At 36.1% G+C, this 25,139-nt stretch overlaps 1 protein-coding gene across 13 annotated transcripts in view; it reads right to left on the reverse strand.

Annotated features, from left to right (window-relative positions):
- LOC117812061 (acylphosphatase-2-like) overlaps nucleotides 1-17,156 on the reverse strand; it is a 139,005-nt gene extending 121,849 nt beyond the window's left edge. For 5 of the 13 annotated variants that reach the window (XM_034682640.1, XM_034682639.1, XM_034682638.1 and 2 more), the window contains exon 1: nucleotides 16,858-17,156. Coding sequence is in view for 4 of the 13 variants with exons in the window: in XM_034682631.1 (XP_034538522.1) it covers nucleotides 1,959-2,037 (79 nt within the window). In the remaining 9 variants the exon portion in view is untranslated. Of the gene's footprint in view, nucleotides 1-1,958; nucleotides 2,127-16,857 lie in introns of those variants that run through there. The other 8 variants (XR_004631124.1, XR_004631123.1, XM_034682635.1 and 5 more) reach the window with 5 other exon arrangements.
- Between the last annotated feature and the right edge of the window lie 7,983 nt (nucleotides 17,157-25,139).

The following is a 25,139-nucleotide window of genomic DNA, read 5'->3' on the forward strand; positions in this document are numbered from 1 at the left end:
GCTGGCGGCTGCGGCTGTGCGTCAGGTCTCCACGTGCGCTTTTTAAAGAGGATCAATACGCAACTGCTGCCAAAAACGACACAAAGGTTGACTACTTTAAACAGGACATTTCCCTACCATTGGATAAAAAGCCAACAGCCTATTGGGAATTGATTGTACCCTATGTTTGCAGAGCAGCAACATCAGAGCTGTCTGGGCTTTTCTGCCGCTGCTGATTATGACCCAGTTGCGCTCCCGGCTGACACCTGACCGTGTACACATGCTCACTTTTCTCAATAAGAACGAGTAACTGGACACTGAGTATGAAGTACGTTTCTGTTTGTAGTCTGAGCCTTCACTTTATAGGACTATGTCCGCAGAGTATATTTTTGAGCTTGATTGTTGATAATCAGTGTTAAACCCGTATTCAATACCGTCAGTTATATGCATTTGTTGCTGCGGAAAGTATAATTTAGAGGAAAAAAACATATTTGGCATTGTTTTTTACATAAGAATTAAAATGTTTTTTTTTTTGATTAAACGATAATTTATTGTTAACATTTTCAAAAATCGATCACGGGAAATACTTAAAATTTAAATTCCTACTTGCATCACATAGCACCTTACAACAGGTAGCTAGCTGGCAAACTAGCAATTGTCCAATAACTTGACCACAATTGTTTTAAAGATAATTTCAAGTTTCAAAGTTTTTTGTTTTTTTAACATTTGTACCTGTGCTGCTGCCTATCCTGGCCAGGACAATCTGGCCAAAAATGTGATTTTCAATTTCAGTTTTTGCCCGTATCTCTACCATTGGTTATTCCATTGACTTCCAATTAAATACTAATATTTAATAGTGGACTCCTCAGCTGTTACATGGTCTGCCATCTTGTTCGAACTGGTGTCCAAAAAATAACAGTTTATATTGGGCTGTGAAGCCTGGGATGCATTTGTTGGCCACATTCAAGTAGTCTTCAAAATGCTACAGCTTTGATCTTTATGTGCACCCTTCAAAGAATGCATTCACTGAATTGGCCAATGGTACTGTGTTCAACTATTATATGAGCAGACTAATTGTGCAGCATTGTACAAAGACTGCATAGCTTTTATAACTTGGCATTAACCAGCTCTCAACTCCACATCTCCACTCTCTTGAAGTATTTGGCGACCGCTCAATTCCCAAATTTGACGCGTCAGCTGGTATTTAGCAGCCATTTGTTGACTTCATAAGTTGCTCTATCCATTTTTACTTTGTTAAAGAGTCATCTGCAGAACATCATGAACATCATGACAATGAATCCAAAGAACAGTTGATATTTAAAGTGTTTCGGAGCTTTCACAAATCAGCAAAACTCAAAAAACAGAGAAAGACTGAAGATGAAGTTCATGTACTACAAGTTCACACAACTCAGAACTGAACACACATTCTTACACCTAAAAAATCAACTCTGAATCTTACACAGACCCCCCCCCCCCCCCCCCCCCCCCTCCACTCACACACACACACACACACACACACACACACACACACACACACACACACACACACACACACACACACACACAGGGACCCACACACTCTCACACAGAGTTGTGGCTCATTGCCAGACTTTCCAGTCCTACCAGCTGCTAATGACCAGTGAAGCGCTGACCACCAACGGACTGTTAATCAAATCAGAACTGACTCAAACAATAGACGACGCTGCCGCACACAACACCCTCCATCACACACACACACACACATACACACACACACGGACACACACACAGTTACACTACAGTTTAATGAAACAAGATGGCCGCAGCCCTTGCGTCAACAAAGAGGTCAGCGGGTGTGTGGAAGCTGTTGGAAACAGTTGGGTTAAAAAAATGAAAGAAAGAACAAAAAGAAAAGGAGCCTGTCGGGTTGTGAGGGGAGCAAAGGAATGAAACCATACACACACTAACGCACACACATCCATATGTACACACACACTCACACGCTCTCCTGGGGTGTGTTTTGGGGCAGGTGTTGGATCTTTTGCCTCCAGAAGTGAGCGAGGGTCGAGGTGAAGACATAAAGCTGCTACGAGTCCGCACAAGTGTGAAGTTTTACGAGCTGACAAACAAAAACTGTTTGAAGACACAAAATGGCCGCTATGGTTGACGGTGCAGCATTGCCATGGTAACACTGCTCGAGGTAGGTGAAACTGAAGCTGCCTGATGCCTGTTTGTATTTATTTTATTTGCAAAAGACTTTTTTCTTTATTTCTTTTTCCTTTGTTTTTGCTGGTGTCAAGGTTGATTGAAAATGGGTTTCTGAGGTGCGTTCAGGATCAATCTCATGTTGACGCGATCGCTTCCATCCTGAGCCTGTTAGGGCAGGATTGACTCTGTGTGTTACTCATAGGCTAAATATTAGGCGATGACTGATGTTCTGATTTTTGCGCTGCATCAAACCACCAGAACTTTAAAAAGAACTGAAATCTTCAGCAGAGCTTGTCTGTTTCTCAGATAGTGTGAAACATGAAGGAACTCTGCAGCATGTTGATGTTGCTACTAACTCTGGATAAATGTGAAGCCACAATGAACGCCATTTTCTAAATCGGGGGGAAAATGTTTTTTCTGAAATTATCAAGATGAAAAAAACATCTCACCTTGTAATTTTGGGCAATTTTAAGAAAAATGTTCTGGAAGCTGAATGTTGTTTGACTCTGTTTATTGATGACCGTCATTAAAATATTGTCTGAATATTAACATTTAAGTAACCAGTTATTCTAGGATAACAGTATCAACATATAGTGATTGCATGTATTTTCTAATATAGAATGTAATTGTCCTATTTTAAAATAAAAAAATTGCTAAACATACTTACATTACATCATCACGTCAGTGATTTGTATTTTAGATCAAATATCATAAATGTGCCAGTATGTTAAAGTGATTTATAGGATTTAGTAAGAGTACATTTAAATGAGTTACACTGGATCAAATGTATTATTATTATTATCTTAAATGTCATCAATACACATCACTTTAAAAATTCAATTTAAATGTTTAAATATTTTACACACCATATTTTAGGTGTCTCATTTTGTTTTGACTATGATATTAAATTATCTGATTCATAAAGTTATGAACTTTAATTATTTATTTAATTTCTAGAAGAAGAGAACTTAGTTTATTTGATCAAACAGCATTAGAAGTGTAGGAGATGTCTTAAATTACTGGCATCAGAATATTCTATATCAGAGGAAATACAATAGTTAAATACACTGGTTTATTTGAAAAAGGCCTTTAACATTTAAAAAAATAAAAATATAAAATTACAACCTGAAATTTTCTTGAATTACATTTTTAAAATTATAGGCTACTCTATGCTCTCTTGGCTGTTTCAAAAAGATCATCAGTGTTTGGATATTTCATAAATGACCTCTCAATTTTAAATTACAGCCAATCAAAATATTTTAGACAAATGTTTACACGTGTATTTATTTCAGTAAAGTAAAAAATAAACTGGTATGTCTTATATGGCATGGTATAATAATACAAATAGTACAGTAAATGTAGTGTGATATATTTTATTTTTGCTCTAATTGTTACAGTCAAAAATGCAATGCCTTTAATACACAACACACATTTTTATTCAGGCTTCTTCAGTATATCTTACATTTTTTAAATGTTGCAGTCACAGTGTTACGCGTTGCACAAAACATTTAACCTTTTATTTTTGTTTTTTTTGGTTTATAAATTTAATATTTGTGCGACTTTTGTCGTTAATAAAGAGAGTGATGTTTACTCGACCTCCAGATGCAGAAATATTGAGCATCAGAAATTAAACAGAACGCGAGCGAAACATCAACAAACTGGTTAAATTCTCTGCGAAGAAAATAAACATCCATCGTTATAGGGACTATTTTGCTGGTGTGTGAAGGCAGCATTGAAAACAGAGGCGTGTGGTATACATGGAAAAATAATAAACATCACCCATGCATAATCATCATGGATATCATCAGTGAAATGATTTTAAAATAGTGCTCGATCGAAGAAGACTGAAAAAATTAAATTTCTAAATTTAGATTTGACTATAAGAAAATCCTTTCTTGAATGGAGCGAGAAGATGACATTGTGAATAATCAGAAAGATAATTATCGAAAAAACATAAACATGATAAATCTTAACTTATCATCGTGCAAAGAAAAAAAAGCCTTTCAAGTCAAGGAATCACAAAAAGGAAATAAATACATAAAAGCACCTGAACGCATCGCTGTGTTTTGAAGGCTGTGTTTGACCAATCAGAGCGCTCGGTTGATTGTAGTCGTTGTTGTATAAACCTCTGTCAGGTTATATAAAGTTGATTTTCGGGGAAGTTGTGGTTCTGTGATGCACTTCCTGAAGACCAACTGTCAATCAAACTGAGTGGGCATACTTTGTGATGTCATCATCTTGTGGATACAGCTGAGCTGCTGTTTTATGTCACAATAGTTGAAATAAACCTTTTTCTACTTGACTACACCTGATATTATCTTTCCATCAGCCCCACATTAACAACGCTTGTGTTTATTTTTCTGTTTATTTTTCAGATCCTTCAACCTTCTTTTATTTTTCTTCTTTATGACAAAAAGCAGAGAACCGCTCTAAATAATTATCAGTGTGTGAACTAAAACTCACAGCCTTAATTTAGGTTGCATGTAGAAATATTTATACATTAAAACATAAACATGTGGAACGTTTTATGACTTATGTTTTAATATATTAATATGAAATACGTAAGGTGTGCATATGTTTTGGAGGAGATCTACTGAGAAGGTTGATAAGCAAACAAACACGTTTTTCCTTTAGGCCTCAGTCTGAGCAGACCTCTCTTATTATTTCATAGAAGAGGTTTTGTTTCTTAGCTTTAAAAGTCAGGATTTTGATGTAGTAAAATTTGTGTGCATGTGCTCTTTCTTAAATCTGGAACAGAAAAAGTGAATGTCAACACAAAAAAAAATAATCAGTGTGTTGAAGCTCTCTCCCTCCTGCCTCACGTCGCCCCCTGGATGTCAAACAGAGAATAAACCTGAATTTCACTCCGGAGTTGAAGTCTGTGCTGCTCATGTTTCTGTGCACAGTGCATGTTTTGTTTTAATGTGATTTGTTCATATTATTTCTCAGAAGCTGCTGCATGAATGGCTTCATGAACAACACTTTAAAAAAAAAAAAAGGAAAATATTGTAAATAAACATACATACATATTCAGCAATAAGTGGTACAGGTTTACTTTAGCACTAGGGTACATATTTGAAGCTTTTGCAAACATTATAATAAGTATTGCTTACTGCACACATTAATCCATTACATGCAATAGAAGTCTGTTTAACACTCCTATGAGTCCTCTGCTCCTCCTCTTAATCTCTTTTAGCCACACACTGGATCCAGAACACTCCACATGTGTGTATTTGTGTTTCTGATGACGCATCTGCTCTGAGTGTGACGTAGTTAAACATTCAGCTCATAATAAACGATTAAACATGATACAAAGTGCTGCCTATGTTGTTGTACTTGAAGTTAAAAAAAATAAAAAATTAACCGAGCTATACAAATAAAGATTGATTGATTGATTGATTGATTGATCAGTCTGATATTTTTGGTGATATTTTGAATACCTGGATTTCAGTGATCTTTGCAGTTATGTTTATTTGCTTTGTTTTTTTTATTATTTATTTATTTATTTATTTATTTTCTTCAGAATATTTGAAATAAATAAAAATGACCAGAACAATGCAAGACTTGTGTTCTCTGTGAAGGTGGATGATTTTCATAGAAGTATAATTTATTCACATCATTGATTGTTTTATTATCTTAAAGTAGAAATATATATATATATATATATATATATATGGCAAGCCGTTCAGGAAATAATATATTGAATGAAAGTCTGAATATATTGAATGAAACTCGATATATATGGAATGAAGTCTGAATATATTGAATGAAACTCGATATATATGGAATGAAACTCGATATATATGGAATGAAAGTCTGAATATATGGAATGAAACTTGATATATATGGAATGAAAGTCTGAATATATTGAATGAAACTCGATATATATGGAATGAAAGTCTGAATATATTGAATGAAACTTGATATATATGGAATGAAAGTCTGAATATATTGAATGAAACTCGATATATATGGAATGAAACTCGATATATATGGAATGAAAGTCTGAATATATGGAATGAAACTTGATATATATGGAATGAAAGTCTGAATATATGGAATGAAACTTGATATATATGGAATGAAAGTCTGAATATATTGAATGAAACTCGATATATATGGAATGAAAGTCTGAATATATTGAATGAAACTTGATATATATGGAATGAAAGTCTGAATATATTGAATGAAACTCGATATATATGGAATGAAACTCGATATATATGGAATGAAAGTCTGAATATATGGAATGAAACTTGATATATATGGAATGAAAGTCTGAATATATTGAATGAAACTCGATATATATGGAATGAAAGTCTGAATATATGGAATGAAACTTGATATATATGGAATGAAAGTCTGAATATATTGAATGAAACTCGATATATATGGAATGAAACTCGATATATATGGAATGAAGTCTGAATATATGGAATGAAACTTGATATATATGGAATGAAAGTCTGAATATATTGAATGAAACTTGATATATATGGAATGAAAGTCTGAATATATTGAATGAAACTCGATATATATGGAATGAAAGTCTGAATATATTGAATGAAACTTGATATATATGGAATGAAAGTCTGAATATATTGAATGAAACTCGATATATATGGAATGAAACTCGATATATATGGAATGAAAGTCTGAATATATGGAATGAAACTTGATATATATGGAATGAAAGTCTGAATATATTGAATGAAACTCGATATATATGGAATGAAAGTCTGAATATATTGAATGAAACTTGATATATATGGAATGAAAGTCTGAATATATGGAATGAAACTTGATATATATGGAATGAAAGTCTGAATATATTGAATGAAACTCGATATATATGGAATGAAAGTCTGAATATATTGAATGAAACTTGATATATATGGAATGAAAGTCTGAATATATTGAATGAAACTCGATATATATGGAATGAAAGTCTGAATATATTGAATGAAACTTGATATATATGGAATGAAAGTCTGAATATATTGAATGAAACTCGATATATATGGAATGAAAGTCTGAATATATTGAATGAAACTTGATATATATGGAATGAAAGTCTGAATATATTGAATGAAACTCGATATATATGGAATGAAACTCGATATATATGGAATGAAAGTCTGAATATATGGAATGAAACTTGATATATATGGAATGAAAGTCTGAATATATTGAATGAAACTCGATATATATGGAATGAAAGTCTGAATATATTGAATGAAACTTGATATATATGGAATGAAAGTCTGAATATATTGAATGAAACTCGATATATATGGAATGAAACTCGATATATATGGAATGAAAGTCTGAATATATGGAATGAAACTTGATATATATGGAATGAAAGTCTGAATATATGGAATGAAACTTGATATATATGGAATGAAAGTCTGAATATATTGAATGAAACTCGATATATATGGAATGAAAGTCTGAATATATTGAATGAAACTTGATATATATGGAATGAAAGTCTGAATATATTGAATGAAACTCGATATATATGGAATGAAACTCGATATATATGGAATGAAAGTCTGAATATATGGAATGAAACTTGATATATATGGAATGAAAGTCTGAATATATTGAATGAAACTTGATATATATGGAATGAAAGTCTGAATATATTGAATGAAACTTGATATATATGGAATGAAAGTCTGAATATATTGAATGAAACTCGATATATATGGAATGAAACTCGATATATATGGAATGAAAGTCTGAATATATGGAATGAAACTTGATATATATGGAATGAAAGTCTGAATATATGGAATGAAACTCGATATATATGGAATGAAAGTCTGAATATATTGAATGAAACTCGATATATATGGAATGAAAGTCTGAATATATTGAATGAAACTTGATATATATGGAATGAAAGTCTGAATATATTGAATGAAACTCGATATATATGGAATGAAACTCGATATATATGGAATGAAAGTCTGAATATATGGAATGAAACTTGATATATATGGAATGAAAGTCTGAATATATTGAATGAAACTCGATATATATGGAATGAAAGTCTGAATATATTGAATGAAACTTGATATATATGGAATGAAAGTCTGAATATATTGAATGAAACTCGATATATATGGAATGAAGTCTGAATATATTGAATGAAACTTGATATATATGGAATGAAAGTCTGAATATATTGAATGAAACTTGATATATATGGAATGAAGTCTGAATATATTGAATGAAACTTGATATATATGGAATGAAGTCTGAATATATTGAATGAAAGCTTAAATAAGTACTCTGAACACCACTTCTAATCGTATTGTTTTATTGTCATCAAAGAGACTCATCTTTTATTAATGTCTCTCTGAAAATAACCTTTTGCACTTCTTTTTAGTGTTTCTGAGGGGACACATTTTCCTCTACCTCTGTAACCTGTGGTAATTTGGTCGTACTTTTTCATTACACTCACTCACTGTCAGATGATGCACACAGGTATGAGCTCCACCTGTTAACATTGAACAGGATGCTACATTATCACAAGTCATAACAAAAGTTAGCTAGCGAACTAGAGGACTGAACCACCTGAATAAAGAAGGGGCAATATCTTTAGCCTTTGTAGAAGTGTGTATAACCTGTGATATTTAATATTTTCGTATTTTCACTTGTTTACTACCCTCCTAAATGCTTCTGCAGCCCACTGCTTCGTGTTCCTCTCGTCTCTCTGTGCAGACGGTCCGATCATCACTTTTGGATGAAACCAACTTAATAGAGAGGAGGGGTGGGTTCCTTTTTCCTATACGGATTGACTTAACAGCACATGCATTACCCAAGGGGTTGATAACCCCTTCATTAAATAAAATTGCAGTGAAAACATCTCGTGCCTCCCTCATGGTTGCATTACTAAAAGCTACGTCTAACCGGAAAACAAAATCACACCCCTATGATCACACCCCAGAAAGACAAGATGGCGCAGGCCATACATGACGTGATTTTTCATTCCATATATTCCGAGTTTCATTCCATATATATCAAGTTTCATTCAATATATTCAGACTTCATTCCATATATATCGAGTTTCATTCCATATATATCGAGTTTCATTCAATATATTCAGACTTCATTCCATATATATCGAGTTTCATTCCATATATATCGAGTTTCATTCAATATATTCAGACTTCATTCCATATATATCGAGTTTCATTCCATATATATCAAGTTTCATTCAATATATTCAGACTTCATTCCATATATATCAAGTTTCATTCCATATATTCAGACTTCATTCCATATATATCAAGTTTCATTCCATATATATCAAGTTTCATTCCATATATATCAAGTTTCATTCAATATATTCAGACTTCATTCCATATATATCGAGTTTCATTCCATATATATCAAGTTTCATTCAATATATTCAGACTTTCAATCCATATATTCAGACTTCATTCCATATATATTAATTTCCTGAACGGCTTGCCATATATATATATATATATATATATATATATATATATATATATATATATATATATATATATATATATACAGTATATATTTATATATATATATATATGCTTTTGTGTACAAGTATTATCTGCAAAATGAAGAGTTAAATGTTAAATTAATTTAATGTCGGACAGATTCTTGTCTGTGTCCCAAAATTAAAGGCCTCAAAGTCCAACATAAAAAAATTAGGGCCGTCAGCCATAACGTGTTAATTGCAATGCCATTGATGTCTGAAATTAACAGGTGATTTTTCATTTTTTAATCACTCACTTTGTCCCCTTTCAATACACAGTACTTGTGACTGCTTCCTGCGGTTGCCATGATGGAGAATACTGACTAGGGACACCACTGCCCTTTTTTCAAAACCTCCCAGACGGCTCAGTTGACAAATCAAAAGTAATCTGCACTTTGTGTCAACGGTAGTTAAAATATCACCACAGCACTTTGAGATCGAGCTACCACCTACAAGCGTACAGTTGCAGCTAATCAGACTGAAGTCAGCAGGCAACCACATCACAACAGCTGAGTGTGAGAACCACCACAGAATCTGTGGATCAAACTAAATCGAGGAAGGTAACTACAGCACTTGCTGAATGGGTGGCAACTGACTGAAAGCCAGTCAACAAGACTCAGATCTGAGGGACGTCCTCAGGTTGGCATGTGACCAGTCATGTGCCATATGTAGGGAACAAAACAGGACCTGTATGAAACAGAGAAAGCACCCTCGGATCACTGGAGGTCAGTGAGAAATCAAAAGGATCTTGAAATAACTACACACCATATTGACACTGACTGGGCCTTTTTAATGCACTCCTGTATATTTCATAATGTGAAACAGTGTTAAAAGATCAACCCAGTATCTCACAGAGCCGACTGTGTCCTGGTTTCAGACCACACTGGTGGAGCAATGCACCATTTATTCAAATAATAACATAAACATCCAGATCATAAAGTACATTTCATGGCATCCATGATTCCCAAATCAAGACACTCAACTTAAAATCTGCTTTTAAACACAACATGTTCTGTAACTGGATATTACAACATTTGTTATGCATGGCTTTATTATTTGGCTCATGCCACTATTTTTATTTTTTCATGTCAGTATTTTCTTGTTGATGTAAAGCACTCTGTGACTGCTGTCTGTTGAATGCCTATATAAATAAAAAATAACTTAATTAGATAAATAATAATAAAAGTTTGTTCAAATAATAATAATAAACATATTTTTGGGCATTTTCCCATTTAATGGACAGGAAAGCTGAAGAGGGACAAGAAATGTGGGGAGCAGAGAGTGGGGGAGGACATGCAGTAAATGGTGGAGGCTGGAATCGAACCTGCGGCCTCGGTGACGAGGGCTATGGCCTCTGTACATGGGGTGTGCACCGCTATCCAAATATGGGAAATTTAAAACATGCCATTCAAAATGTGATTCATCTTGATCAAAAGTATGAGTATTGAAATTCCGCAATTAAATCACTATTTGAAAATGACAGCTATTACATTGTTAAATAGTTGGATATTTCTGGGACTCTTGTCTGTATCTGGTATAAAATATAGGGAGGCTATCCCGGCAGTGTCAGAGGTCGACTCCTGGCTTTGACTCTTAGCTGCATGTCAAACCCTCTGCTTGTTCCCAACATTTTTCGTATCTCATCAGCTGCCTGATAAATAAATGCATAAATGACCCCGAAAATATATATAAAAAATATAACAAATTTTACTGATGAGTTCAAATGTGAAAATCTATTTTGAGAGTCGACATGGACCAACTTCACACTATTTCAAGGCTCTCCACAGTTATGTTTTTTTTTACTTTTGTTGTCTGACTATGCAGGTGTGTACAGGATGTATTAGTTTTGTTGTGGGATAAATTACAACTAAATGATCCTTATTAGTGCCTGGAGTTTGACGTGGCATGTAAATCCCAGAACAAATTCGAATAACTCCACTCTGATCGGGTCTAATCCGCTAATATTCCCCTGCTTAGATTATAAGGAGTAGAAACAGGAAACTCAATGTAGAGCAACTTTTACTTTACATCAGTGCTACACTCCTATAAGAATAATATATGTGGGGATATAGGCTCTGCCCCAATTGTGACCTGATTATGAGTGTATCAATTTGAGAGCAAACCCCTCTGTTGATGCCCATCAGATAAAAAGCAAGGGATTCTGGGATAATGTGTGATGGAGGTATGGGCTCTAATTTCTCCATGCAGCCTAATCCTGATTTTACGCATATAATCCAGGACATAAACATGATCCAATTCTACAGGGTCCTCTGGAGGCTGTAGAGGTTGGTTCCGAAAATGAGATTTACACCGAGACGACAAGAGAGAGAGTGTGTGTGTGTGTGTGTGTGGGAATGTGTGTGTTTGGTGCATAAAGTCATTAGGAAACACAATACTGCTGCTGTTCCTCACTTTAATCTGTCAACTTCTTAATGATTAAAACACAAAAATATGCTGTAACGGTGGCGACAGCTCGATAAGCTTCTGTAATCTTGTTACAACAAACAAAGTCTGAGAACTGTTTTTCGCTCTCAGTGGGGATTTCACACTTGACCCGTCTGAACTTTGATCACTGGCTTAAACTTTGAAAGTACGCATTATTTGTTGTGTTATTGATTTCAATATATTCACTACAAACTGTCACAGAGTCCAAGCAAAGACCTCTAACAGCTTTAATAACAACATGAGCTTCTACAAACAGGGTGGAGTGGTGTCATGTTGTGAAATCACAAACTATCACAGAGGAACATCCTCAGAGCAGCAGAGTCAGGGACTCTACTGCCCCCTGATGGATCTGAATTATTCACACACACATACACACACACACAGAACACACACAGAACACACAGAATACACAGAACGCACACACACATACACACACACAGAACACACACACACACACACACACACACACACACACACACACAAACACACACACACAGAACACACACACACACTCACTCAAGCACACACACACACACACACACACACACACACACACACACACACACACACATTGATCAGACTGTAAACACAGATTCACACTCCTGTCACATTAATCCACTTATGAGGCCTACAAATGTCACAGAGATTTGAGTCTAACAACTACAACTACAAAGGCAGCACCAAATAACCGACACCAGCTACATTAATGAGCACCAGAGAAGAAGGAGAAGAGGAAGAAGAGGAAATGTGTAAATACAAACACACACACACATGCTCACATGCTCACATGCACATGTAACGCTACTGAAGCACGATAAGGTAATGTGATTAACTACAGATTAAAAGCTGCTTGATAAATCTAATATTCAATCAATAAAAAGAGGACAGGTGTTAATCTTGATCAAATATTTAAAGGAAGTATTTTTTAATGTAAAGAATGTCCATAAATTAAGCTACTTTTTTGCTTTTAAAATATGAGAATTTTTAGTTTGTTTGAGAATTTTAGCTTGTAATTTGTGTGTCATTGTAAACTTGATGTACAATGATCAACCTTAAGTTAATTATGACCACCTGCCTGATATTGTGTCGGCACCCCGTGTTCAGTTCAGAAGATATATGGACTCCTCTGACCCAGTCGTCTATCCATCACAGTTTGGTCCTTGTAAAAGTCCCTCACATCCTCACATTCGCCCAGTTTTCCTGCTTCCGTCTTGTCAGCTTCAAGGACAAATGGTAACATGATGCCTAACATATCCCTTCGACTGACATGTGGATGGGATATGTTTCGATTCTCAAACCTGGTATCAGTTTAAGAGGCCTTTTCAAATGTATTTTTCTGCATCTATCTCAGCTTCTTCAGTCAAAAATTATAAATTTCAACCTGCACTCCACCATCTCTGCATGGCATGTTAAAAGGTATGAAAATATTTAAATACACATAAGGAGGACGTCTTTTAAATGACAGCTTTCATTCTCCTCTTTCTTTATCTTTACTTGTTACCAAGCATTCATACTGCTCTCCTGGCTCTGTTAAAAACTCTGTTCTGATTGGTCGAAAAACTGTCCTGATTTAAAGATGAAGCTAAGGAAGACCTTATCACACCCGTCACACATATCAAATCCAACCACGGAAAAAAGTTACAGCACATCTATTGTACGGTTTATAACTCACTTCCTCGTTGTGTTGACAGATATTATTGGAAATATTAGTTTCCAATATCATTCCAAAGAAGACAAGAAGTGGTAAAACAGCACAGAAATTGACAAAAGGTATTACAACATCTATCAAATTGAAGAAAACAGACACAAGCAACCACACAGTACAGTATGGGCTTTGGCAGTGTTACATGACTGGATCAGTGAGAAGAAAATGTCACAGAAATGTTACGGGGAAGAGGACCTTATAAAAGGTGCTGCTATTATTTTCTGCATCTGTTAAAAATGCCAAAGGAAACGCTAATGTTTAGACTTTAATGTGAAATCTAATATTACGTTTAATGTGATTTATAACAGTAAAGCAGGTTAATGTTAAGACTTTACTGGGAATTCAAATGTTAAGTTTACTGTTTAATTTGACCTGTCTAATGATTGGTAAGAATGCTGCTGCCTTGGAAACACGACCAAATGTTGGGGGGGGGGGGGGGGGGGGCTTGTCTCACCCTGTTGAGATTCTATTTAGCAGGATTAACAAGTTCAACTTGTGCATCTCTCACGCTCAGGAGGTTTTGTTTACGATTCATTTTTCCGGAGCTGGTTTGTCACAATTTTAACCCCTGAGTCACTGACAGCTTCGATTATGTCATGCTTCACCCTGCAACCAAGCTCACATTTTACTCCTGTCCATTAATATCTAGCTTTTGGCTGAGCAACTTCAATAACATGTCAAAAATGCTCTCTAATACTATAAATGTTTTCCCGACATTGCCAGTATGTGGATGTCCAGAACACTAAACACACCCCAAAGCAATTAGGTGTTATAGCTTTCACTTCCTTATCAGTGAAATGCTGTCTCCTTTAGAGGTCTACCAAAGCACCTCCCAACACTCAGGCCTGTCATGTCCCCTCTAAAGACAAGGTTAAATATTTACTGAGAGGTTCTTCTGAAAAATTCTTCTTCACCTCTCTCCAATCTCTATCGACTGATGAGTGACCCCCAACCCCCAATCTCTTTTCATTTCTTTACAGCAATCATTTTTGAATAAACATATTTTATTTGGAAGTGTTTCTTGTTTTATTTTGTGTTTTTCTGAATATTATCGGGAACACACACAATTGAAAAAAATGGCTTATTTTGTCTTTTTGATCAACAGTGCTCTGCTAATGTTGTCAATTGTAATAAATGTCTGCTTTAGCTGTGGTTCTCATGTTAAGATGAAGCCTCTTGTAAGCTATATTTCTTAGAAGTATTGTTTTGAAAATATAAACACACTTTTTTCCATCTGGAAACAAATAATAAACATATTTTAAACCCAGTACAGTACTTTTAATATTAATTCATTATACAAAATATTGTTATTGCAGCCCAAAAAGCTATATATTTGATTCATACAAATCACCATTAGAATAACAACCCACCACAGGAGTCAACCCTGTGTCTGCTTCACAATTTGTTACAAGCTTGGATCTGTTATGTTTAAAAACACTTTGACTAATGCAGGGGTTCCCAAACTTTTCAGCCCACGACCCCCAAAATATAGGTGCCAAAGACTTGCTACCCCCAGTGTCTTCATTTAGGTGGCTTCATTTAGCTGGTCTGCAGAAAAATAGCCTGTCTATATGAGCAAGTGGCTGTGTTTCCTGTGCCGTTATGAATTGACCTACTGCCACTGATGCTTTTGATAATTAACTGTTCACTAACCCTAAACTTAGGAGTCATCTGGCAAAAAGAGAGGCAGAAAACTCATTACGTTTTCTATTTTCAAGGTTTTATTTCAAGCTTAGCCACTATTTTTGTCAATATTCTTTACTATAATGGGTCAAATTTACTATTTCTGGATAACTTAGAAAAACAAAACATTCTGGAGAACATCTCATAACCCCCAATTTGTCCTGGTCCTGACCCACACTTTGGGAACCCCTGGACTAATAGACACATGCTCCGACATCATGAGGTTCAGTTTATAGAGCCTAACAAAGTCTGCTAAAACACACTTTGAACTTCTGATCTGCTGACAAAGAAAGTGGAATTCTGGGAAATGTCAGTTGTCAAGAAGCTTGACAAAAGACTGAAAACTAAAAGTCAAGTCATCTAAAATTCTGCTGCTGAGATTTTGACCATTCATATTTTAATGCAAATGTTCTGTATCATGCTGTGTTCTCATACAGTGTTGGGAAATAATTATTTCTAAGCAGCATTGGCTGACACACACACACACACACACACACACGCACACACACACACCACACACACACACACACACGCAAAAGCTCAGACCTGTACAGTATTTGAATAGGAACACCTAACTGGACTAAGGTTAATCCCATCAGTATCCAGGTGAAACATTGGAGGATAGAAACACGCACGCACACATGCACACGCGCACACAGTAGTACATTCAGTCTTGAGTCACGTGACCAGCGCTGAAGCCTGAGGGCAGAAAGAGCGTATGAATAACGGCCTCTATTGGACAGTCTGCGCAGCTGCAGCACAGACTGACCATCTCTCCTGAATGAGGGGTATTTATTTACATATATTTATCACCTGACAATCCTAGAAAAACGGAGATATGAAGAGAAAGAAACGGTTTTGGGCACTCGCGATCTTTACACATTATTTAAATCGCTCCAAACAGCTGAGTCAGACCTAGAACTTTTCTGCTGTGATATTTACATCTATATGAGAACCATTTCATCAAACTTCCGCCAGAATAAATATAACAAATACGGACAGATATGGTTTTTTTTTTATCCTCTGGGTCAATAAGAGCTTCACCCCTCATTGCAAAGGTGGATGATATTATTCATGCAGCCTGGTAAACAGGCAGTCCCTTCGAAAAGCTCAGTGTCAAGCCTTGACATTAAAAATGAACCTTCGCTTCGACCTGCTGAAAAACACCTGATCGTCATCTGACAGTGACGTCATTATTTGATTTGCTATAAAGACGTGAACAAATTACATCTGGAGTTTATTCACATCGCTCCACAAACACCAACCATGCCAGAAAGAGTACTACTACCTACATCAATTAAGAAACTCAGTGTTTAGTTCGACTTACCATAAATGAATTGTTCGCTCGAGTCCTGTAAACTTTGTCGCTTGATTTGTTTCCTCTCAGGTGACAAAAGAGCGTCTACTAGCAATAATCCACACTTTCCTCTGGACTCTCACTCTCACATGGGATTCTTTAGAAGCACAACCCGGGCTTGTCTCCTTGTCAGTTAGCACGTACAACCGAAGAACAACTGTCAGGCATTTTCGTTACCTCTTTCTAATTGGCGCCCGAGTCCAATAACTTCCTCCTTCCTACTTCCTCCCAGAGTGGAGTATGGGGCGCCGTTTGTGTCTCCACTTTTAGCTCCAAAACATCTTTGAAAATGTCACAACACGATTTTAAGTTACGTTTTTATCCTATTAGAGTAATATTTGTAACCTTTTTCACATTTATTTTTCTTGCCACAAATATGTTTAAAATAATAATACTGTTAAATCTAAATGCTAAATATAAACTTAATGTTAAATATAAATATAAATGTTCAACGTTAAATCTAAATGTTAAATCTAAATCTAAATGTCAAATCTAAATGTTAAATGTTGCTCCGCGATTCTAAATATTTAGCTGTTATGCAAATTCACGCTGCTGCCTAGCCGAAATACCAAAATAAAAGCTTTATAAAACGATACAGACTTAGCAATAGCAACTTAGCTTGTCCATTCCATGGACTGGGTAAGTTCTTTCCTGAGCCCTGTGAAATCATGCAGTGTGAATTTTCATATCAGCTAAAGATTTAGGATCGCAGAGCAACATTTAACATTTAGATTAATCATTTAATTTAAATTTATATTTTAGATTTAGATTTAACATTTAGATTTAACATTTAGATTTAATGTTTCACATTTAGATTTATATTAAGCATTTAGGTTTAACAGTATTATTATCTTAAGTTTGTTTTAAAAAATAAATGTGAAAAAGGTTGATAAATGTGATAAAAACGAAACTTAAAATCGTGTTGTGATATTTTCAAAGACCTTTTGGAGCTAAATTTGGAGAAATGTTGCTGTTCTTTTCGGTGTGCACAACTTTACGAACAGTGCCCCATAGTATAAGTGCAAAGCCGTTCCTGCCCGCCAGGGGGCAGTTCCATAAGTACGTTATATTAATGAGCACCTGACAAGGCCCTCAATTATGTAATTCTATTCATTCCAGAGAATAATGCAGTTTAGTATTGCTTCTGACATATACTTTATACAGTCATTTTCTGAAATCTATAGCATTTCCCAATTTAAATTTATATTTGATTAATTAATTAAAAATGTTAAACATATTACTGACTAAGATAACATGTATATTAATCAGAATGTGCTTCCAATAATATAATAATAATTATTTTATTATTTTATTTTATTATTCGTGATTTTTGTAAAACAAACAAATAAGCAAAAGTGTAGCTAACAAAATAAATAATAAAATTCTACAAGACTTTGTTTTGGTTTAACTTTTTTTTTCCTTTGTTTAATCTAAATTTGACCTATTTTTCTACTTTAATAATTACAGATGACAGAGATCCAGAAGACCAAATATGACAATATTTAATAAGATAATTATTTCTCTGTCTGCATTTATTTAACAACATTTAAATTCAAGTTCAGCATTTTTTTTAAAATTATTATTATTGATTTATTAACAACAACTACAACATGATATCAGCCATGGGCCAACCAGCTCTCTGATTATCGGCATTAGCATCAGCATCAGCCTTTATGCATTTATGTTCATTTGACAGAAACACAAACTGAACACCATGTAAGTTGATATATTTTCATTCATCACATTGATTGTGAAGTGACAACAATAAGTACATCAATCAATTTGTACTTGTAATGTATTCATAATTGAAATTAAAATGGCTGCTAATAAAAAATATTTATATTTAAAAAAGTATTTATATGATCATTTACTTTTGTTGGAATTTCTCATTAAAAAGATTTCTTCTTGGCATTGCGTGTTTTTGTTTTGCATATTTGTATCTACATGTTTATCGAAACTTTGCATTTAAACTAATATTTACTGTGAAGTTATTTAATTGTTTTTTCTCGAACAACATTTTATAATTCTAGTAATTGCGAGTGAAAAGTGTTTTAGGAGTAATAATGTTAATATTTAGTCCTCTTTATGTTTCAGTTCTAAAATCTAACTTGCAATGTGAGGCACTGCATGATCCAGCCCTGCATGTCAGGAGGTGGAATAATATAAAGAAATGTATGATCACATATGTAGATATGAAACCGTCTCACAGGTCTCAGCACAACACATTTTTACCTGAAAAAAATTACTCCACTAGGATGTGAGGCCATGACAGGCTTGAATATTTCAAAAAGTCTCTTTGCAATTTGAACTCACCATCCTGCAGAGAACAATATACAGTAGAGGGAAATCATGTCTTACCGTAAACATTCTTTCTGCATCTTCAGCCTCTGGTCTGGAATTGTTTCCGCTTCCTGTCAGTCAGCCAATCAGAGTGAAGCTCCTGGTTTCCTGGTTTAACAAGCAAAGCTCGGTCCCCCAGGCGATTTGGACCAAACTTCCTCCAGTGTGCTGCTGCAGCTGCCCCAAGATGGACTGAAGGCTCACAGCGAGGAAGTCCAAACACAGACACCCTGCCCTGTCACACACGTACACATGCATGCACATACACACACACACACACACACACACATGAACCCAGGAGGCCATAAGAATTTGTGAAGCGCTGAAAAAAAAAGAAAGGAAAAAAAGGAAGAAAGAGGCCGAGGGACGAGTGAGTTCTGCAGCATGGAGAGGAATGTCTTAATGACTCTGTCCACCTGTGTTTCTGGCTAACCTCACTGCCTAATTTCTGCTCGTTATTAATTACACTCAGCGTGCACACGTTCTCTGAAGTTTATCTCTGAAGGACATATTGGGTTTGTCCTCTCAACAAGCTGCAGTCGACCTTACACTCATAATTTCTACATGTGAAATGACAAATCACATGCAGAGAATTTTTCCTTTCTTGTGGTATACCTCAAAGTCAAGATCTTCTCACTGCTGTGCTTATAGGATGACACATCATCAAATCCTGATGAATGGACAGTAATTTTTACCCATAAGTCAATCAAAATCTGTTTCAGATACATCTAAAATGAGAGACAGTTAAGGTGCTGACTTTGCTCAGATTTGGTCAAAATGTTTGATATTCAAGGATTTTCCTGCTCACCTAGCTGGACTGATATGTCTCTGGTTCTTTGTTAGGCGCTGTCATAAAAAATGTTGTTATATAAAGAAGAAAAGCATGTCTGATACATCCATTTAATTGTATCAGGCAAAATGTTGTGTCCTTGTTGTGGTGACACATGAAAGTGTTTGAACAAAGTACATCAAACATCTAAATGACTGTTCATTGATATAACCTGTCTTCTTCTAGACACTCATTCCGTCTTTCCTTTACCATCCACTGTCAAGAAGAGAGACATCATGGGCCACATGCAGATCAATTATAATTACATTTAAAAATATCCTAAAAAACCTCTTGTAAAGTTATCAGTGGGGGCAGATTGTTGATTTGTATAAAACCCCCCACAACATATAAAACACCACAACATAAAAATAATGCCTGACATGATTCTTGTATTCTCAATGGTTTACATAAATGAGAATTTATGTACACTGTCCAACCTCAGAATGCATGAAGGAGTTTACCTTCATATGACCCAACATGTGAAGACCTGTTCTACTGAGGAAACATCATGACTTTGAGTGAACCAGCCTGGAGTCTCACCAGCCGTGGAGCTAAAGATGTGAAATCCTCCTGAGGGTGAGATTATGCAGTCGTTGAAATCTAATGACTCATGAGGATGCTAGGTAGCAAGAGTCATTATGTAATGATTGAACTATTGAACTAAATCAGGTTGTGGTGCATAAATCATCTACTCTACTCATCTACTGGATATATAAAAAATATATAAAATAAATTAGTCAGGGTTTTCTTCACGTTTAACCTACTTTAGCAAAAAAAAGTTCCAATCATTTTTAACATATATTTATTATAAGCATTCTGGATATTTATTAAAGCAGTTCTTTTTTTTTGTAAAATAAACCCCTCTAGAATAAAAAATTCAATCAAACCATAATTATTTTTGTCATATTTTGAGACTGGGGGGCAGATTGTAGCAAATGGTCAAAGCCAGGATTTGAACCAGCTACCTCTGCGATGAGGACTGTAGCCACTATATGGGACGAGCTTAGACTGCTAGGTCACCGACGCCCTAATTAAGACATTTTTAACATTTTAGAATGAGTAATATTTCTTTAAATGCAAGCCACCTGGTTTGAATTATATGGAAGATATATTACCAAAGCCTTTGTGAAAAGTTGCACTGTAGCCTTATTCACATGAACTCAGTGTTAAACAGTGGACTGATGTTCAGATTGTTTGTACTTCAGAAAGTGAGGTAATAGATTGGGAATCAAATATTAAAAACACTGCCGGTACATTTTTTAAAGAAGTGTCAGATGCATCTTGTAGTTCTAGTTCAGTCCAAAAACCAAAACAGCGAGGAAGTTGGCACGAGTATGATTTAATCAATGATGTTACATTCAAGTATATTTTAGCTAACCTGTTCTTCTACATGCTGTACAGTATGAGTTTGTGTGTTTACATTCATGATTACGTTGGTGTGTATGAGGGTGTGTGTGTGTGTGTTTGTGAGTAGGTATTAAGACAGAGAGGGCTCGTCGTTGATGCCCCCCAACCCGGCCACAGAGACAGTTTGGCGGGCAGCCAGGAGTGACCGGGGCCCTGAGACATCCCACAGAGTGACCTGGAGACCCAGCCGTCACTCCACATGAGCGTCAAACAGACACACACACTCACACACACAGACGCACACACAGACGCAAATGGTAGCCAATGGGGTAAGTGAAGGGTGGCAATAAGTGTCTGTGTTTGTGTAGCGGGCTGAGTGTCTGTGAGCAGTTTTGAATGGGTCAGAAGTGTGTGTGTGTGTGTGTGTGTGTGTGTGTGTGTGTGTGTGTGTGTGTGTGTGTGTGTGTGTGTGTGTGTGTGTGTGTGTGTGTGTGTAGGTGTAGGTGTGTGTGTGTGTGTGTGTGTGTGTGTGTGTGTGTGTGTGTGTGTGTGTGTGTGAGAGTTTAAGGGCAGATGAAGGTAAAAGAGGCACTTTGAGGGTAACCGTCTATTTGTCACTCACCCTCTCTCCCTTGGCTCCCTCTCTCGGACCAATAACAGATCTACAAGCACATTTAGGTTTATACATCTTTATCATTTATTCAGATTAAGTTCATCTCTGTCTGTTGTGTGGGAGGTGGCAAAGAAACACTCCCATTAAATGCTGAAAACAACCAATGAGAGAAGGCTACACATCTGCAGGAATGGAACAATCTGAAAAAGGTTTGCGTAGCTTTTTGAAACAATTTGACCTTGAAGAAACATTAATTTTCAATTTTCAAGGCGCTTCATCAGCAGGTGTCTGAAGCTATAACCTATCAAAGCAATGGAACTTGTGATACAGCGACAGGATGCAAGGCTAGGTAGCTAATCAAACATCTAATCCATGACACAATACACATATATTTTGTACAGCTTACCCCATGGTAAACACTTACCATTTGAACATAGCATGAACTAATGTCAAGGGTCCTCATGTATAAACGGCTCTATGTACTAAAATGTTGCGTACGCTGTATTTCTTGCATACGCATGTATGAAAATCAGTGTGGCATTAGAATGTGAAGAACTTTCCACAAATTCATCCCAGGGATGAAATTTGGTCATTACAGTTGCGATTATACACAATAAAGTTAAAATATCAGAATATTAATCATTTTCATTAATAATTTGACAGTGCCAAACAACAAAGACTCACAAAATGTGCCAAAATAAATGTTCCAATTACCTTACTGAACTATGTCTAAGAAGTGGTATAAAATAAATCATTCTTCTTCACTAGTTTGAGGAGTGAGAGTAAGCTAATAATTGTTTCCTACTCATGTGGCATGGAGATGTTAACATCAGAGACTGTACTGTTGCCTAGGCACACAGATTTTCATAACACACAAAAAGTCAGTCATTTAACGTTCTTGCTTATTCCAGAGAAAAGGCCGCCACCTAAATTACAAGCACCTAAGTTTCACTTATTTTTTGTTGCTTTACCAGCATGACTTTGCCATTGTTGTTTTGACAACTGATGACAACATGTGGTGTGTTTACAGTTGTTTGCATAGTTACTGCTTTTCCAAGTTTGTGAGTAATGGGTCTCATTTCGAAATGTTGCGTTAGCACAAAAACAGGGCCTTAAGGTGGCGTAGTACGCACATTTTCAAGTATAAATTATCAAAACAACCTTGAACGTGAAATGTGTACACTGGTAAGCAAACTGTGATCCGTGTGTACGCACATTTAGGAGGTAAGGGAAATTGGCGATGCATGTGGTGAGACTGTGAACTTAAATCAGATTGTTTTTTGATACACATTTGATTCCATAAAATATCAATATATTACTAGACCCAGGTCAATGTAACCATCAAAGCACAAGCCAAGCTAGCCATGATAAAACCCACACATTAAAAACCGCATTCAGGGATCAAACTTGTGTCAGATCATATTCGAGAGGACAGGAGACGGCTGATTGACGGGGGCACTCTACCCTGATGTAAAGAATCTGTGTGGCTCCTGTAAACATAAAAAATGCAATGACACTCGGTTCACTGGTAACTGCTAGTAGCACTGAGTTTATCATGCATGATCAAGTTCATTTAAAAGTTTCCACAGGTAGCCTAGTGACTTTAGTGGTTGGTGTTGGGGATTGTTTGCCCTCCAAAAGCTGCGGCAAGTTGTCCCTTTCCAAGAAGGAGCAGCAGATTAGACTTCAGCCTTTAACTTGGACACGAAGATGCCACTAAGTAAAACACATTTAGCTGTGGACATTGTGGTAAGACCATTTATTATTGTCATAGAGCCAAGACTTTAGCGGAGTAGTGTCCTGGCTTCCCTTTTGCTGAATATATAGTCTCCTGATTTCTCTGTTTACAGTTGACATCAGTGCTTTTGCTCGAGCAAGCTAGTTGTATGCTTACAAGAGCGTGTTCACCCCAAGTGTCCAGAAATCTGAGAGATATACTAATTCAAGCAAACTGTCACACGTGGCCAAAACATTTTGTATCATATCTTATTGTAATGCTAGGATCAGAGGGGATTCTTTTGAACACCCTCAAACTGCTTTGTGAATATGACCCTGAGATAAAACAGTGCCTTGACGAGCTTCCAAATAATACAAAAATGACAAGCCCAGACATTCAAAATGACCTCATTGAAACTGCAGCATCACTTCTCCAACTAAAAAAAGTTTCTCCCACTGTGGCAATTTTTTTAACGTTTTAAATTCACTGCACCATTTCATGACCAGAGTCAACAGACACGCACGATTTCTACAGATCCAAAAGGAGCTACACCCTGACACGATCTGTCTGGAGCTTTTGCACTCCACTGATATACGATAGAGTTGACAATCTGAGGCTGCGTGTCAAGTTTTGATTTTGTACGAAAGAAAGAAACTTTCTGTGACATAGTGGGTGCACGTAAAAGAAAACTACCTTTCAGGTCTCCTGACTGGCGTGTGAGCTCTACAGTTGGCAGGTGTACACCCAATCACAGTGACTTGCGCTCTTTGTTGATAATCATTCTGACAGGCAGCTGATGGAACTTCACTGTTCTAAGAGCAACTCCTACAGAGTAACGAAGGCTGCTGCCTCCCTGCTGTCTGCGTCAGACACTTCTGGACAGATGGAAATATCACAGGCACCCAGCTAGCACCATGGAGTTGAAGTGGAAGTGCTCTAAACTAACAGTATCTGTGCAACTACTACAAGAAAAGGTGGATGCAGGTCTCTTGTACCCATCCCTAATAGAAGTCTTGGACTCATGTGATAAAGATGTTTTCCCAAAAGTTGAAGCTGAAGAAGCCTTTCGGAGGAGAGGTGAAACTTCTTCAAGAATTTCAACCAGTCCAGTTGCTTTATGGATCAAGCTTTGAATTACCATGACTTGGATGACTAAGAACCTTCACAGACTTTCCCAAAAGTTTACTTTGTGTTTTGATCACGTTACAAGCTGGTGTGGCCAATGAGGGCGCCTGATTGGTGTGTACTGGCAGAAACGGGAACAGCAAATCGGGAGAGGGAGCACCCTCCGAGAAGATAAAGAGCCCCGTTGGACTTCAGTTAGGAGCTGCTCTTGATGAAGTTAATCATATGTGAGCACTCGAGATTACAAAAGGCGGGGTCAGGTAGAGTTATTTTGAGGCACA

The sequence above is a fragment of the Notolabrus celidotus genome, chromosome 4 (genome assembly GCF_009762535.1).
Source record: "Notolabrus celidotus isolate fNotCel1 chromosome 4, fNotCel1.pri, whole genome shotgun sequence".
NCBI classification, from domain to species: Eukaryota; Metazoa; Chordata; class Actinopteri; order Labriformes; family Labridae; genus Notolabrus; species Notolabrus celidotus.